This window comes from Bombus affinis, chromosome 4, assembly GCF_024516045.1.
Source record: "Bombus affinis isolate iyBomAffi1 chromosome 4, iyBomAffi1.2, whole genome shotgun sequence".
Classification (NCBI taxonomy): domain Eukaryota; kingdom Metazoa; phylum Arthropoda; class Insecta; order Hymenoptera; family Apidae; genus Bombus; species Bombus affinis.
In genome coordinates, this window is record NC_066347.1 from 2432458 (window position 1) to 2447751 (window position 15294).

At 33.3% G+C, this 15294-nt stretch overlaps 1 protein-coding gene across 1 annotated transcript; it reads right to left on the reverse strand.

The window, feature by feature from the left end:
- Positions 1-480: 480 nt before the first annotated feature.
- Positions 481-14600, reverse strand: LOC126915911 (endoglucanase E-4-like). The gene is made up of 7 exons (XM_050721060.1): positions 14220-14600; positions 10385-10737; positions 6431-6668; positions 5424-5702; positions 3881-4221; positions 3210-3459; positions 481-2384 (listed from the first exon to the last, which is right to left on the reverse strand). Exons 2-7 carry the CDS (start codon positions 10415-10417, stop codon positions 2098-2100), a joined length of 1428 nt encoding a protein of 475 aa, XP_050577017.1. The 5' UTR covers positions 10418-10737; positions 14220-14600; the 3' UTR covers positions 481-2097.
- Positions 14601-15294: the final 694 nt, after the last annotated feature.

The window sequence follows — 15294 nt, forward strand, 5'->3', positions numbered from 1 at the left end:
CAGGACATTCTAAGTTATAATCTGTCGAACCACCGAAATGAGCTAAGGAGCAGAACTTCCATTGGTCGTGAAATTTCGCTCAAGGCACTCGAAGATTGTGAGATTTCAACCTCCTCAATTCTAAGATCTACTGCTTTAGAGTTAAAGTCGCGACACCTTTTGAATCGCTTTATTTTATTTGCTTATTATTACTGTATTTGATTGTAAATAAATATTGTATTTAATACTAAATTACCAGTAGATATTACTACCGTATTTAATAATATATTATTACACTAGCATGAAATAATTTATTTAGAACGATTATAAATTACTAGGTTTCGAATTGAAGTGAAAAGCTGTATGTAAATTTTTAAATGTTACAGTTATGGATTTGTTCCACTATAATTACGATATCGAGAAATACTCAAACGATATCGTTTAGAATTTTGAATTGCTTACTGGAATTTTCACGTATAAATTTTCATGACCACCGTAGAGTTATGGAAAATATTCGACTATTTATTTATTACAATATAGGATGTTTTCAGTAGGTATAACATTACATAGGTCTAGTATATTGGGAAGCATATAAATTATGCAAGGTTAAATAATTAAGATAATACAGATACACATTATCTTGCCTATAACAGGAACAATTACTTTGTTCTTCGTTTACGTTAGTTTCTAATCGCATGTATGTTCGTAACTATTGTACATAGTAAGCTCGTCTTATATTAATTGAAGCATAAAATAATAAGAAATATTAGATATTTATTCAGAAGTAAATTATAACCGAAGATGAATATAAAATTTTAAGATATTGAAATTTTTTCAAATGCGCGCTTTTATGTAGTTTATAATACGCTATATTTATAGAACTATTAAATAGACGAAGAAACTAATTTTTCATATTATGTACATTATAAAGTATTTTTTTAATAAAAAAAGCCTTAACAGAAGCAAGAATAGCGCGAATAGTGGGATAGAAATTGACGTATCAATCGATAGTATCCCTTATCTTAAACAAGTTTTTCGAAGAAAGTTCTACAAGATATAACTACATAATATTCTTAATTATATTAATTACCGAACAAGTTTTATGTTTCATACCTAAATGTACTCCTTTCTTCTATTAACCCTATACATACCTTATACCGTTACATTATATATGTACATTTTCCAATCGAATCTATTAAAGCCATACTCAAGCGCGTCAAGCTACACAGCCTAGATATCGTTTCAATAAAATCGTATGTTGAGAACGAAAATAATTTCACCTTCCCATCAATCAACGTTACATCAATAAATTACATTTAATCGTTCAATCGGTACAAATTTCTATTCATCATGCATAAAACATCTAGTCAATCTTACATAACGGCGCTTCAATCATGGCTGCAATTACTTAATTCATTTTCTTATTTAATTAATTCATAGTCATGAATACACATTTGCCACTTTCCTTTGATTATCAGAATTAATTACTTGTCTATTCGATTTCTCCATATTACAGATGAGAATTAAAAATCGTTCACTTGATATTTACTTCAATATAATATTCACAAAATAATAATTCGATGAAATTACTAGTAGTAGGTATTTATCAACCTAAACACACAATCCACTTAATTTTTTCAGAACGATTATTTCACCATAAATCTCGCTTTTGATACACTACACCACCAATAAGGATCAAGAGATCCTTTACCCGATTCATTTTCACATAAAAATATAATATTAACGATAAGTTTCGATAATCGACTGAAAGACACTACTATCCTGCATCGAACTTCTCAAAAACGATCACCTAACAATCCATCGATTCTCTACAGAAAATCTTGCAATTCCATTCAATACATTAATCACCACTAACAAGAATAAAAAACATAAAATTATCAATTTTTAGCTTTCAAAAAATAAAAGTCAAAAGATAATCCTTTTCCGAAAGATCATTTGACAATATCTTCGCAACATCTTCCAATTTATTTTGTATTCACAGATTATGTATGAATTACGAAAAAGTCTTCTTTCGTTATTTTAACGCGAACTATTTCGTTTTGGAGGGTAAAGTAATTCCTTGGTTCGTAGCCAAAAGCAGCGAACTGTTATCGCACGTTACGTAGTGCTTTTAACTCGTAGTTGCAACAATCCGGCCAGTGCACTCGTGAATCCGGCATTGTAATCCAATGTGACTTCCGTGTATACGTAATCCTCTCGATGATCGTGAAACTTGTCCGCCTCGTCGGGGCCGGAGACCAGGGCACCATAAAGGATTTGAGGGTTTGGTGCGTCCTTGTCGAATTCGGGCCATCCACAAACGGCTGGTCTGTCGGGGCAGGATGACGCAGCATGATGTGGCTGCTTCGGTGGATTTCGACCCCAACCGACCACGTAACTCCTGCCTAATAGGGGTGGAAAGAGTTTTGCTTTAATTGCCATGCGAGAAACGAAGAAATTAGGGTAACTATACAGGATGTTGGAAAAAGTGAGTGCGATACTTGAAGGTTTTATTATAGTACTCGTGGAGAGAAGTAAAAAGTATGTAATCAGTAAATATATTGTATATGTACACTACTGACCATAAGCATGTATTTGGATTCTTCGTAATGTTAATTTAAGTTCAACGTTTCCCACTATCTTTATTCTTCAATTATTTTATTACAAATCTATTAATTTATCCGTGTAGTGTAGTATAATGTAATGTAATCGTGTCTTGCAACGTAGAATACTAAATAAAGTAAAATTTGTTAAAGTTTTACAATAATTGTAACGAATAGGTATCTTAATCAGGCTGACCTTCTCAGGTTTATACGACCCGAAATGGATGTTATATTTCAATAGATATTATTAAAATACGTATAATTTTCAAATGTTTGATTTTATTATTCAATTTAATGTTTGTACCTTTAGTGTATTCCATACTTTTTATGAAGAAAACAATTTAAGAAAGAAACGATATCTTAAGCGATACAAAAGCGAAGAGGAGGTGAGGAGGAGAGCAAGGTTAATACTCACGTTATACTATAGTATATATATAGATCTCAAAAACAATTCTTTCAATGTAAAATCAATTTTCATTATTTATTAGCGTTCGATATAAAAAACAAACGTTTGAGAATAAAGTTTTATCATGATAATTCGTAAAATCATATTTTACTCGGGACCTGTTCCTTTGAATCAGCCTATACAATTTCCAATAGAGCCATATCGTATTATAGCAAGCTTACCGCCTCCTCCCAACATATAGTAAATTTGTTGTTCGGCAAATTCACGATATTCCTGGGGATCGCCGATACCGGGTGAGTCAGCCGCCTCCAGGCAAACGAACGCTACGTTCGCAGCGTGGCAGAGGGTGCCGAACTTGTCGATGTACAGCAATCCCTTCGGCGTGCGTTTTTGCTGGCGCACCGAGAAGTCGCAGAAAGCACGAGCCGCGTTCTGATATTCCGGCTGCCCTGTCATCTGTGCCAATAAAACCTGCCAAAATTTTGACTTTAATTCATATCATCCCGATACAAGTAACTTTTCGCGTTTTAATTTTACTTTGATTTTCATGATATTTTCTAGTAAATTATCTTGCTGAAGATTTTTTAGAAGAAATTAATTGTTTGTAATCTTTCTACGGATTTATTGGTATTTTTAGGAATCTAATTTGAGAAACGGAACCTAGACGGAAATTTGGTTCGTCTGCTAGGTATATTGTAAATTGCAAATTAACTTTTTCTGGTCGAAGTCCGGATATTTTCCGGCATTGTAATGCGGGGGGAGACAAATATCCTCAGAAATTACAGCCGGAAAGTTATAGTTATAAGAAAAATATAAAAAAAAAAGTATTCAATGAATATGCATCTCTTCTTTTCTATCATTTTTCAGTATTTAATCAGGCGAATGAATTTACCTGAACGCCCGCGACCTTCTTGTTGTAAAAGAATTCGTTCGGTCTCTCTTTGAGATGGAAATGCTGGTAATGATGTTCGGCATCCTCGAGATATATTGTGTCGTTCGTTGCCTTGAACAGCCACACCGCCGCCCAAGCCAATTCGTCACCATAATCCGTGCTCTCGTAATACTGAGCTGCTCCACGGATCGCTTCGTGATAAAGCCCTCGATATTCATTAGCAAACTTGTACAATTCCTTGGCGTGTTTCAAACATTTAGCACTGTATTCTGAATCGTGATTGCGAAATACCATACTGGATGCTGCGAGGGCAGCAGCGGTTTCACCTGCTAGATCGGATCCTACAAAAATAGTTATAGTAATAAAATAATAGAATGTAGATAAGATAATAGTAAAAATAAGAATAATAATGGTAATTATTATAATAAACAGTATAATTATAATTGATGATAATAATAAATGAAAACAAATAGAACTACGCATGGAGGAAATTGTTAAATAATACGAAGTACAGAAGTGAATCATCAAGCATTCTCTTTATTATGTTGTTCGAATAAGTTTTTTCGCAGGTCGAGAACTTTCTCAAATTCTACAATAAAAAGAAACCTATGAATGTTACAGAGCGTATATGGACCTGGTGAGAGCCGTAAGAGAAAAGAAACGGAAATCGGCTTTCTCAAATACACTGGAAAGAGAATAGCAGAAAGTATGAAATGAACGTACGAAGAGATTACTTGACTTTTCAAATCAAAGGAATTCATAATAGAAGTAATAATTATTTTACGTTAAATAACATTTGTCGTGCTGATTACTAATTCTTGAAAAGAATATTTAAGAAATTGTTCTTACACTTGTTTATAAAAACAAAACATTTTCCACAGTATTGCAATTCTTTGACAAAGGCTCTTCTAATTTGATGAAACGAATACTTTGTTCGATATCATACATTGCTTTGCAGATGAACGCTGCCTAGTTAAGAAATATTTCTCTACGTTTCGCTGCCAAACAAGTTAAATATATAGGAGAAACGCAAAACTCGCAATATACGTATGTTTGACGAAAGTTTTACGCGAAATTATGAGCTTTCGGGAATTTCACGTTGGGTTTTGGCTCGAAACTACGTATGAACTGCCGCGAAATTTACTCATCATATTGCTTGTTCGTTCGAAGTTGATAGCATGTAGTAGGTACATCTGCAATACATGGGATTGTAGGCAGATTTTCTGCGAAAGGGAACTTTGACTAGAATTATCAGTTGCAGTTCTCAAAAACTAGGCTATCGTTCCCCCAAATAAATAATTCAATTTATAGAATTGTATGTGTTATACATACTACAACAATATAGTGTTGTAGTAGCATGTACTATAATATAGTTATAATATAGATGATATTCGCACGGTATTGTAGTTAATAAAAAAATAAAAGATATTACTTAATGGACGTTTGTAAATGAATTTGTAAATATAACAAAAACCTGGTGACAGAATTTTTCACGATCGATCTAATATTGTTATTATTAATATTAGATGTTATGATATCATACCTGGGTGTTCCGGGTCAATTTTGTAGGCAGGTCTGGTGGTATTCAGTTCTTCTGGTCTCCCCCAAAACGTGTGATCTAATGAGAAATCACCGACTTGCCCGTAAAAGACATATTCGCTTACATGGCACTTGATGAAGTAGTCTGTAGCCCATTTGATGGCTTTACGAAGTTCGTCGAGTTGGCCAGCCGCGTTGTAAGCTTCTGGCCAACTGACGGCGCCCCAAGCCAGAAGGGTAGTTGTCGAAGCCATAGTAAAGCCGAACTTCACGAAATCACCAGCTAAAAATATTTCGAATTATTACATTCTAACGTACTATGTCTTTATCAGGTATTTTTGTTACAACTTTTTAATGATTCAACGTACATATTTTTCTTCGGTTTATTAATCAAGATGATTGTATTCTAGAATATCGAAAAACAACTTGCAAATGGATGTGTAATATATCTTTTATAAAATGTATAGATATTTTAGTATATGTATAATTATTTATAGAGATAAACGTATAAAGATCAGTGGTAAAAATAATTTGCTAAACTAAAGAATTAAATCTACAAGTACGCTCACGTGTATACGCCTGTTAAGTGGCTAATAAAGCTTCCAGTCAATTATAATCCCTATTTTTGTTAGAAAATGATAAGAACATATTTACTCTCAAAATCAAATTAACGATGTTGAATTTTGAAATTGCTCTTCTAGAAAAAATTAAGAAAAATGCGACTTTCTTTTTACCTACAGTCTTCCTACATTAATAAATATTACTCGTGATATTACTTGAAAATATAATCCTAACAAAAAAGGAAAAAGATGTACAAGCACTTTCATATATCAATATAACAACAGCAAATTTACACAATCACGATATCGCGTAGGTAGAAAATTTTATCTACAGAACTTCATTTCTAGTAAGTATATTTTCCACTGATCATTTTATCGTTGCCTGAGCGATGCAATCATTCCTATATACTATGTAGTTCAATATACCATACTATATACTGTTTTCAACTACCATCATAATAGCCTCCGGTCAAATCTTCTCCGTTCAGTCCTCGATCGTCGAGCGCCGAGTCCTCTCTCCATGGGATTCGATTGTTCTCCGGCAGCTTTCCCGATCGTTGTGCCTCGTAAAACAAAAGCGAAAGCTCCAGCACACGAGCGTAATCGTTCTCGTCCTCGATGGGTTTCACGTAGTACGGTGGGTTCGCGTTTATCGTATCGATGAAGGCTATCGATGCTATCGCCAGGGTCTGTAACGTGAATCACTCATTGAATTAAGTTTTTCGCGTAACTATTGAGGTGAGTTCATAGCACACGTGATCGTTCATCAGAATGAACGAGAATGTATGTATTTTTTTATTTTTATCAATGATAATATTCTCCTTTACATCGTTGTTGTTTCTTATTTTCCTTATTTAGTAAGGATTCTGTCTTTTCGAAAAGGATAAAAAAATTTTCCTTCGATAATCCTACGAATTCCGCGAACGTCTTGTAAGTTCTCGAAGTTAGAGGTTCTTATCAAATTTAACGAAAGTGACATATTCTCGACACTATAGAGTTATGTCGAAACCACAAAGTATGACTGCGATAAATCCGCAAGGCACGTACACGTGTTGTACGTGACGGACTTTCGTAAAGGCCACCTAAGAAGCGACAGCTAAACTTTCGTTATGACCTTAGGTAGTCGATAGAAGCGAAGCCACTCCTCTTTCCGATTCTATCGCGGAAGAATACTCAATTTTTATCGCAGACAGAAGTTCTCCGATGGGAAAACATAAATTCACTCGGCTATCATATTTTATCGTGTTCAAATAATTATAATATTCGAAGCTCCAAATCTGCTTTTTTTCATTTTTATTTAATACTTAGGCAAGATAATTTTAAATGTTATTCCTTAACTGTATGTTTATTGAAAATTAGTCCATTTCTAATACAATTATATAAAAAGTTTCGAGATGTATACGAAAGAATTCCTAGTATCGCCCCGAAGCAGCGAGAATATTCGATAAAAAATCTTCATTTTAAAACACATTATGTACATCCATTCATATCTTTTACCTTAAAAATGTTCTTAGAAAAATTTATTATGGCACAACCTAATATAAGAAGAAATACTACAATATTTTATTGGTCGAACGAACAACTCTAAACCGAGCATTTTTAAACTTATCACAGGTTTAAGAAGGTCCAGCAGCGTAAAAGAGACATCGATAAACGTCGATATCATTCCGTGACATCGATCGCGAATAAAACTCCGTGTTCATATCGGCGATATCGGTCGATTTGTACGTGAAATGAATTTGGAACCGCGTTTGGTGCGACGTGTACTTCGTAGAGTCCGGCGTTACATTCTTTCTAAGAAATTCTCAAGGTTCGTCGACCATGTAATATCTGTATGACAAACGCCAATACCCTTTGCAAACACGAAGCTTATTGTAAACTCGTGTTCTCGCATTTTTACCACTACGGCCGACGACGAAATTTGTCCACACGCAGCTCGCTGCTACGCGGACTTTAATATTTGCGATCTTACGCGGGGATTTCGTTGCAAACATGAAACGTAGTACCAGCGTCCGTTGGTACATGCGAGTTTCTGCAGTTTCTGTGTAATAGAAAAAGTCGACGAACTGAAGGTTTTCTCTTTTTGCTACGTTGAAAATTATTTTCACTGAAAGTTTCTTTCTTATACCATGTAAAAAATTACAGAAAGAAATTAACAGATGTGAAAAATTACTTTTACTAGAAGTTCGTTTGTTTCGCTACGTAGAAAATTATAGAAAAAAATGAATTTTATGTATATTTAAAGTAACGTGCAAAAATCTTAAACCACTTACAAAATAGAACCGTTTTGCTCTTACGAAGAGAGATTGGTATGATTTAAGAATTATCGATTAACACAAAAGATTAAAGATAATTAATAGTAATTAATAAAAATGGAAAAGAAATTTTTTCTTTTTTCACATCTGGTTGTTAGCAACGCCAATATGAGCAGAGATAGACACTTAGCAGTTAGATTTTTCAAAATATCGATATCTCTTTCAGGAAGGAGAAAACGATTGAAACTTGATCTTTATTACAGAGATCTTCACTCGAAGTTCTTTTGATCTGGTGTTTATCGCGAAAAAATTTAATCTGAAACAATTAATATTTAAAGTGACCGTCTTTGACTTTGCGAGCTTTCAGAAATTCATTTACAAATGTGGTGGTTGTCTTATGATATTCAAGCCACTGAATCGCAGGGAAGGTGAATTAATCAAATCGATCGATACTTTCTTTAATTAGACGATTTATTTATGCGAGAGTAATCCCGTTCGAAGGTCGATCCCATCAGACAGTAAGAATGCAGACTCGCGTGATGGTAATACACGTCTGCCTAGTAAGACATGGGGACCGGAAGTCGATGTCCCGGCTGCTACTTCCGGCCACACGAAGGAGTCTACAGCTCGTCAATGTCAGATCCAAGGAGGGAAAATTCAATTTCATCGTATCGAAATGTCATTTGATATAAAATTGGAAATGGATATTGAACATTTTCAGAGACGTGTAATATAATATGCATAATGTAAAAAGTATAGTAAGTTATTTACACTTTACACGTTTCTCATCCATTTCTTTTACAACTGATGATATTTAATTCTTTTTAAATGTATTATTTTTATACCATGCTATATTATATTTGGATATTTCTATACTATAAAATATTTAACAGTTTAATATTATGTTTATGTCGTACGTATATTTATATATCTATACTAGAGCTTTAAAAGTGCTTACGTTTAGGAAAAGGAGGAATCATACGTTCATCGATGTTTACTTTGCAATTTACTATTCTATCGTAAAGTTATTTTTAGAGTAAAAATCACGTTATCATCTTCAAAGATGTAATAATGTAAAATAAATTAATAAAACGAAAGTTCAATGGCAACTAGTTTGTCGAAATTGAGAGTGAGCGTGTTGTGTTCGATGAAACGAACGTGGAGTTTTTCGGCGTTTGATTTCGCGTGAGTTAATTCGAACGCGTTGCATCGCGTCTGAAGCAACAATAAGTATTCAAAACGACGTCTCGCGTCGGCATTTTGTTCGATGAGCAAGCACATATGTAAGTGTGTGTACGTATGAATCGAAAAGACATGACGTAACACGTGACGATAGAATGGAATCTTACGTGTATTTGATACGAAGCGATAAGAAATACATACATATAAAATTAGTAACGCTCTTATAATTCCATGACTTACAATTAAAAGTGATATAAGTAGCTATGTATACATATATATATATTTTTTCCATATTAATTATTATCTACTGTAATATATATCAAAATATTTAATTGTTAACATTGCAATATTATAATAATCCGTTAATGTAATTACTCTACTATTGTGTGCTATTAGTTATGGTATTGCTATATTGGTAATAATCTTGTTACTGTCAATTTATCTTTTAATCTTTTGTATCTTACCTTCCTTCCTTATATCTTATAATTATATTTTAATATAATTAATATAATCTTCCTTTTAATAAAATTAATATAAAATAAATATAATCTTTCATTATACGTGATATTATGCGCTAATATAATAACTATAATTTATACGTGACAAAGTCAAATTATTCGGTACAAAACTCATATGAGGAACAATAGATCAATTTTTCAGGACGAGTGGTTGCAAACATGCTGATATTATAAACGTTATGAAATGACTGATGTTGTACAACAACACGTGTCATAAATTAATTTGTTATTTGAAGTTTCTGGATATAATCCGTGTCAATCATCTTATCTTTACGTTCATCCGATTTTATCTCTGATCCAAAATTTGACACTATGAAAATGAAACGTATATCACCTGATAAAAAGAGGAACGGTTCATTGGAAAAGAAAGGTACGTGCCAAATTTTTTGTAGCCACTATAGAAATTAGGTAGTTTGACGTCTGTTATCATAATGAAGAATGATCACTCACCGCAACATAGATGACAAACGCGTTCAGTTCCATTCTCGATTTTTCTCCCACAATTATTTCTGTGGGACAACGGACAACTGTTAATCACCTTTTCGCGGCGTTTGCCAACATCGATGTAAAACGTATTTCGGGATGTTGCATGTCGATTATTCACGTGCACCTCTTCATCAATAATTTCCACTTCTGTGAAATCGTTTCTTTAATCACAAAAGCGTTTCTTTCCTTGTTCCGATCTTGAAGAGTTCTTAACGATTTGATCAACGTTTGTAGTTAATATTTTTCTAGCATCGTTCACAAAGTGGAGGAATTACTTGATTGATTATCTTGACTTTGAATAAAATCATCCACTGATTCTGTAATATGTGAGAAAACGACTTAGTAAATTGAAAATAACTTGCAATTTTATTGGATTCTTTGAGAAATCTTTCATTAGTAATTACTGCTTTAGAAGCTCACAAATTTTCTGATTTCTACGTTATATCAGAATAAACCTAAATATCTTCCTTTTTGTCTTTGAACTTTACGCAAGAATAAATTACCTTTCCTCTTTGCTGACAGCCAAGTTGCAATTGTTTAATTTATGTGTTCACAACTTTGTTACATTTTGTACTTAATATTTTATTAGAATCTCTAAGAAACATATCATATATCTGATGTTTCGAGGAATTGGATCACAATTATCGTCACAGAGACATCAAATTACAGCGCGAATTATATTGTGCAACCACAAACGTGCTGTATTTACTGCGATGTTTTTAATTTATTATTTGATCTTAAATGTACGAACAAAATTACTTTATTATTCTAGAATTGATCTCATATAATATGAAGAATGTGACTTATACATATTTTATGTTCTATCCCTGCAATCCTCATATTAAGACATACTATTAAAAGAAGCATTTTTAATACCTTTTAAATCATACTTTTATCTCCTTTCCATTCTTCGTTTAATTTATTCACCATTTCCTTAAAACTCAGACATTAAAATAACATTTTAAATATTCTTCACGAATTTTAGATATTCATGCAAAATTTCATAAATATCTTACAAAAATCCTGCACAGTATTTAAATAGTTTCTATGAGAAAATTCACATCGTAGAGTTATATTTTCTCTCGTCTTTTCAAACATTTCTAACGAATCTTTTACTCAAGAAGCGATGATGTATTAAACGGCCGCCGTTTCTCTCGTTACGTTTTTCCTCAGTTATGTAAGAACCAATCGATGCGATCAGGATGTTTAAAACGCTTCTTTAACCATAAAACATAAGGAAGATAATCGTTTCCAAGCAAGAAAGAACGATTTTTATATCACGCACGGCGCGCGGAATTTTTACTGTTGTGTTATCAAGAATTTTCAAAACGAGTAAATCATATTACGTTCGCGAACGAGAGATCATTGAAGAGGAAAATTCATGAACCAAGTATTATCTTCTTTTTGTAGCTGGTTTTATTAACGATTCGCTTAAGAAGGTTGCTCTTTGTACTATTGGCATATATACAGAGCTAAGAATATTCCATCTAGTAATTCTGTGTTTGGTTTATCGAGTTTCTTAAAGTTTTCCTTAGGCGAAAATTGCCTTTACTTAAATTGCAACATAAGCATGAATTCCACTTTTGAATTAATTTGTGGGGACGTCAAAAATCTTTCGATGTGACGCGTGTTCTTGTAATAGTTTTGATCTTTTTATCTAAAGTTCTTTTTGCTCTATATTAAAATATTTCTTTTCAAACACACACGAAGTGGCTTAAAAATAAAGCGAATTGTGGTCAAAAAATAAATAACATCAAACAGACCGAGAAAGTAAACAAATATATTTACATCGTGTTTTCTTTACTACGATCTTCATGTATGCTTCTATTTTTGGATAAACGTAGTGATCACGTTCGCACGACACCATTGTCTTAAAAACTGTTATCTGTTCGTGGAAAAGCGCGTCTGACATATTCGTATGGATTCCACAAAGGGACCGACGTTAATTTCGCGATAAAGAAGAACGTACGAGCCGAAGATTCGGATTGTTCGTCCGTGCGCGTTATTTGCATTCCACCAGAGGGATTTCTTGGTAAAACGATCTCACAGAGGTACCCTGGAAGCCGAGCGCACAGGAAGTTTGGAAAGTCGACGTTTACTGTCGACGCTAAATATTTTGTCTGCGTGCTTTCCGACGACGACGATTCATAAAATATATGGCACGAAGTATAGCACTCGTTATACTTACTCGTAGTACTCGTTACTCGTAATATTTAACGAGTGAAAGATATTGCTTAATAATGTTCGTATTAATGTTTGCACTAATGTTCTATTTTTCCTATTGTTTTCATAAAACTTTAAATTCTTATAAACATGCACAGTCTATCAACTACTTGTTTAGTTGAAACTGTTTCTTTTTTTCCTAACAATTTGACAAATCCATAATTATTTCTTTAGTAATATTGTATCTCGCTCGTTAAACTAGCATGCGTGAAAATTCAAACGGAAATGAACGAGAAAGGAGCAAGAAGCGAAATTCTTGATTTAATTGACAAGTACATCAACCGACAGCTTCAGTTCAATACGAAATAATGATCGGTTGTATACTCTCGTTATGACAACTTGTACAGCAATTATGGACGCGTTCCATCCGTTAGCAAAGTGGCAAACAACCAAAAGGAAATTCCGCTTCGTTACCGAAACTTCCTACGAATAGCTTCTATGGTTTAATAAAAAAAAAAAGTTCTTTTGTAGGAAGGGGAATAAACAATCCCCCATCTCTAAGCGGTGCTTCGAGGAAAAAGTGTTTTAAAATAAGATTCCAGAAGCGAAATATTTAACGATAATTCTAATAATAAACTTCAATGATTCAATGGTATTCCAATGCACTTGTTACATTTAGCAGGCAACATCCAACTGCACGAAGTTCTTTTTAGCTGTCGATTTCGTGTGAGTCATCGAAATCATGCATATTGCATATAAATTATAAATACGTATGAAAGATACTTCGATGGTTGTCAAGTCGACATTTTCAATGCAGACGAAGACGTTGTTTACCACTGACTCATTTAACGCGTTTTCTATTAAGAATATTAAATGCCAAAGGGCGGTCAAACATATCGCCTAATCGCGAAAATGAAGATGAAAGTGGTACCGATACATAGACATTATTTTTGATAGTTTATAATACTTTAAATTTATGTGCATAAGGCTTTTTTTACTAATTGTTATTTTGCCCTAATTTGTATATTTTTGAAGATATATTCATTGAAATATATCGTATTTCATTCATATATCGTATTCAATCACGAATATTTAATAATGCAATTAATGTAATTAAGCCATTTATTATAAATTGAAAAGAAATTCAGATTAAAATCAGTTTATTTCAGATATCTTTTATAATTCTTGCAGAAAGTTGATTATAAGATAATTTTACTTTTTCCATCCTTTTTTCTATGAACGGTATAAATAATATTGCAAAAAATTCATTATATTAATCATATTTCTCTGTAAAAGGAAAATTCGATGGACATTTAAATCTAAATCCCGAATATAGGATTAGGAAAGGAGAAAAGAAGATGCAATATTTAAAAAGAAATTCTGAATTATGCAGGCGAAGAATAGGAAAAGAAATAACTTTTCGAAAACCTCAATTAATTCGCAGATTACTATCCAATCGTTTGGAAAGCATTTCACATATCGTAGATACTCGTTTATATCTCCTACCAAAGCTCGTTAACGAACAGAGCAGTGTATCTTTAAATGAAAAACGCATGAAATGAATAAACATTCATTATCGTAATTACCCGTAATTTAATCTTGATTAGATGAAATGACTTTCTCAATTGAATCTCACCTTTCTTTTCTTCAACACCTTTAAGCAGTGACAATCCACTTTTTACATTCTGCTATTGTTTACAAAATCCTGCCCTGTTCAAGTAAATTTCCACAATATTCAGAGAAATCACAAAATTCTTTATCGCGAAACAGATTGTTCGCTGTTTCGATACTCCAGCTGCGATTCACTTCGACTTTTGAACTACACTATGCATTTAACGAGGTGAACGCACTTGTCAGTCAGAAAGTTCATGAACCGAGAGTTTGAAAGAATCCAGCGTTTGATGATCGCGTTTCGATCGATTCGTCGACTGATCGATTATGTGTCTGACTGACTGACTTACTGACTGACTGACTGACCAACGATTGTGACTTGCCGACGATCTTCCAACCGCGAACAGGTGGGGAAGGAAGTGGGGGTGATCCCTCGGAGAACGAAAGTACTTGTCTCGCGTTTAATTGTTTGAGAGCGATTGGTGTATCGAGGAAAGACCGCAGACAGTGGAAAGACGAGAAAGTGCGAGAAATTGTATCTTCTGTTGCGATAAGCAAAATATAGAAACACGTTCAATCGTAAAAATTTCTGTTTGAAATCAAAGTAATCGTTTCATATTTACTGTGAACAATTGCGTGGCGAGGAAAGAATTTGTAGAACGTACAGATAGGATATGTAGGAATGTATCGAATAAAAATAAAGTTATTCTTGGCCTAAGATATAAACATCATCGTCTGACGCAATTGTTTCGAAGATAATAAATAATGTAAATAAAAAGAATTATATCTTCGTTGGTACACGAAGAATGTAACACAGATATATAGAAGTGATATATAGAAATAATACGAATAAACAAGTCCTTTTTCCTTTAGATCAACGTATAGCATTTTAGTGATATGCCAATCGTAAGAGAATTGATATGACTTGTAACCTACGGTCATTTCTACGAATCAGTCAGAATGTTGAAAAAGCCTGAGAATGGAGTATTGGATCGATCCACGTTACGTTCGATTACTGAAATATCCTAATTACATCAGAGTAACGAGTATACGAAAACGGAAACTCGTGCGATTTAAAGACTTCGTTTCGGAGCTGTAAT

Bases quoted from the DNA above. Each gene is read 5' to 3' on its own strand.
- LOC126915911 (XM_050721060.1), bottom strand. From the start codon at position 10,417: ATGGAACTGAACGCGTTTGTCATCTATGTTGCG. The intron at 6,669-10,384 runs GTGAGTGATCAT...TTCACGTTACAG, and splicing joins CGTTTGTCATCTATGTTGCG to ACCCTGGCGATAGCATCGAT. The intron at 3,460-3,880 runs GTAAATTCATTC...AAATTTTGGCAG, and splicing joins AGAAGGTCGCGGGCGTTCAG to GTTTTATTGGCACAGATGAC.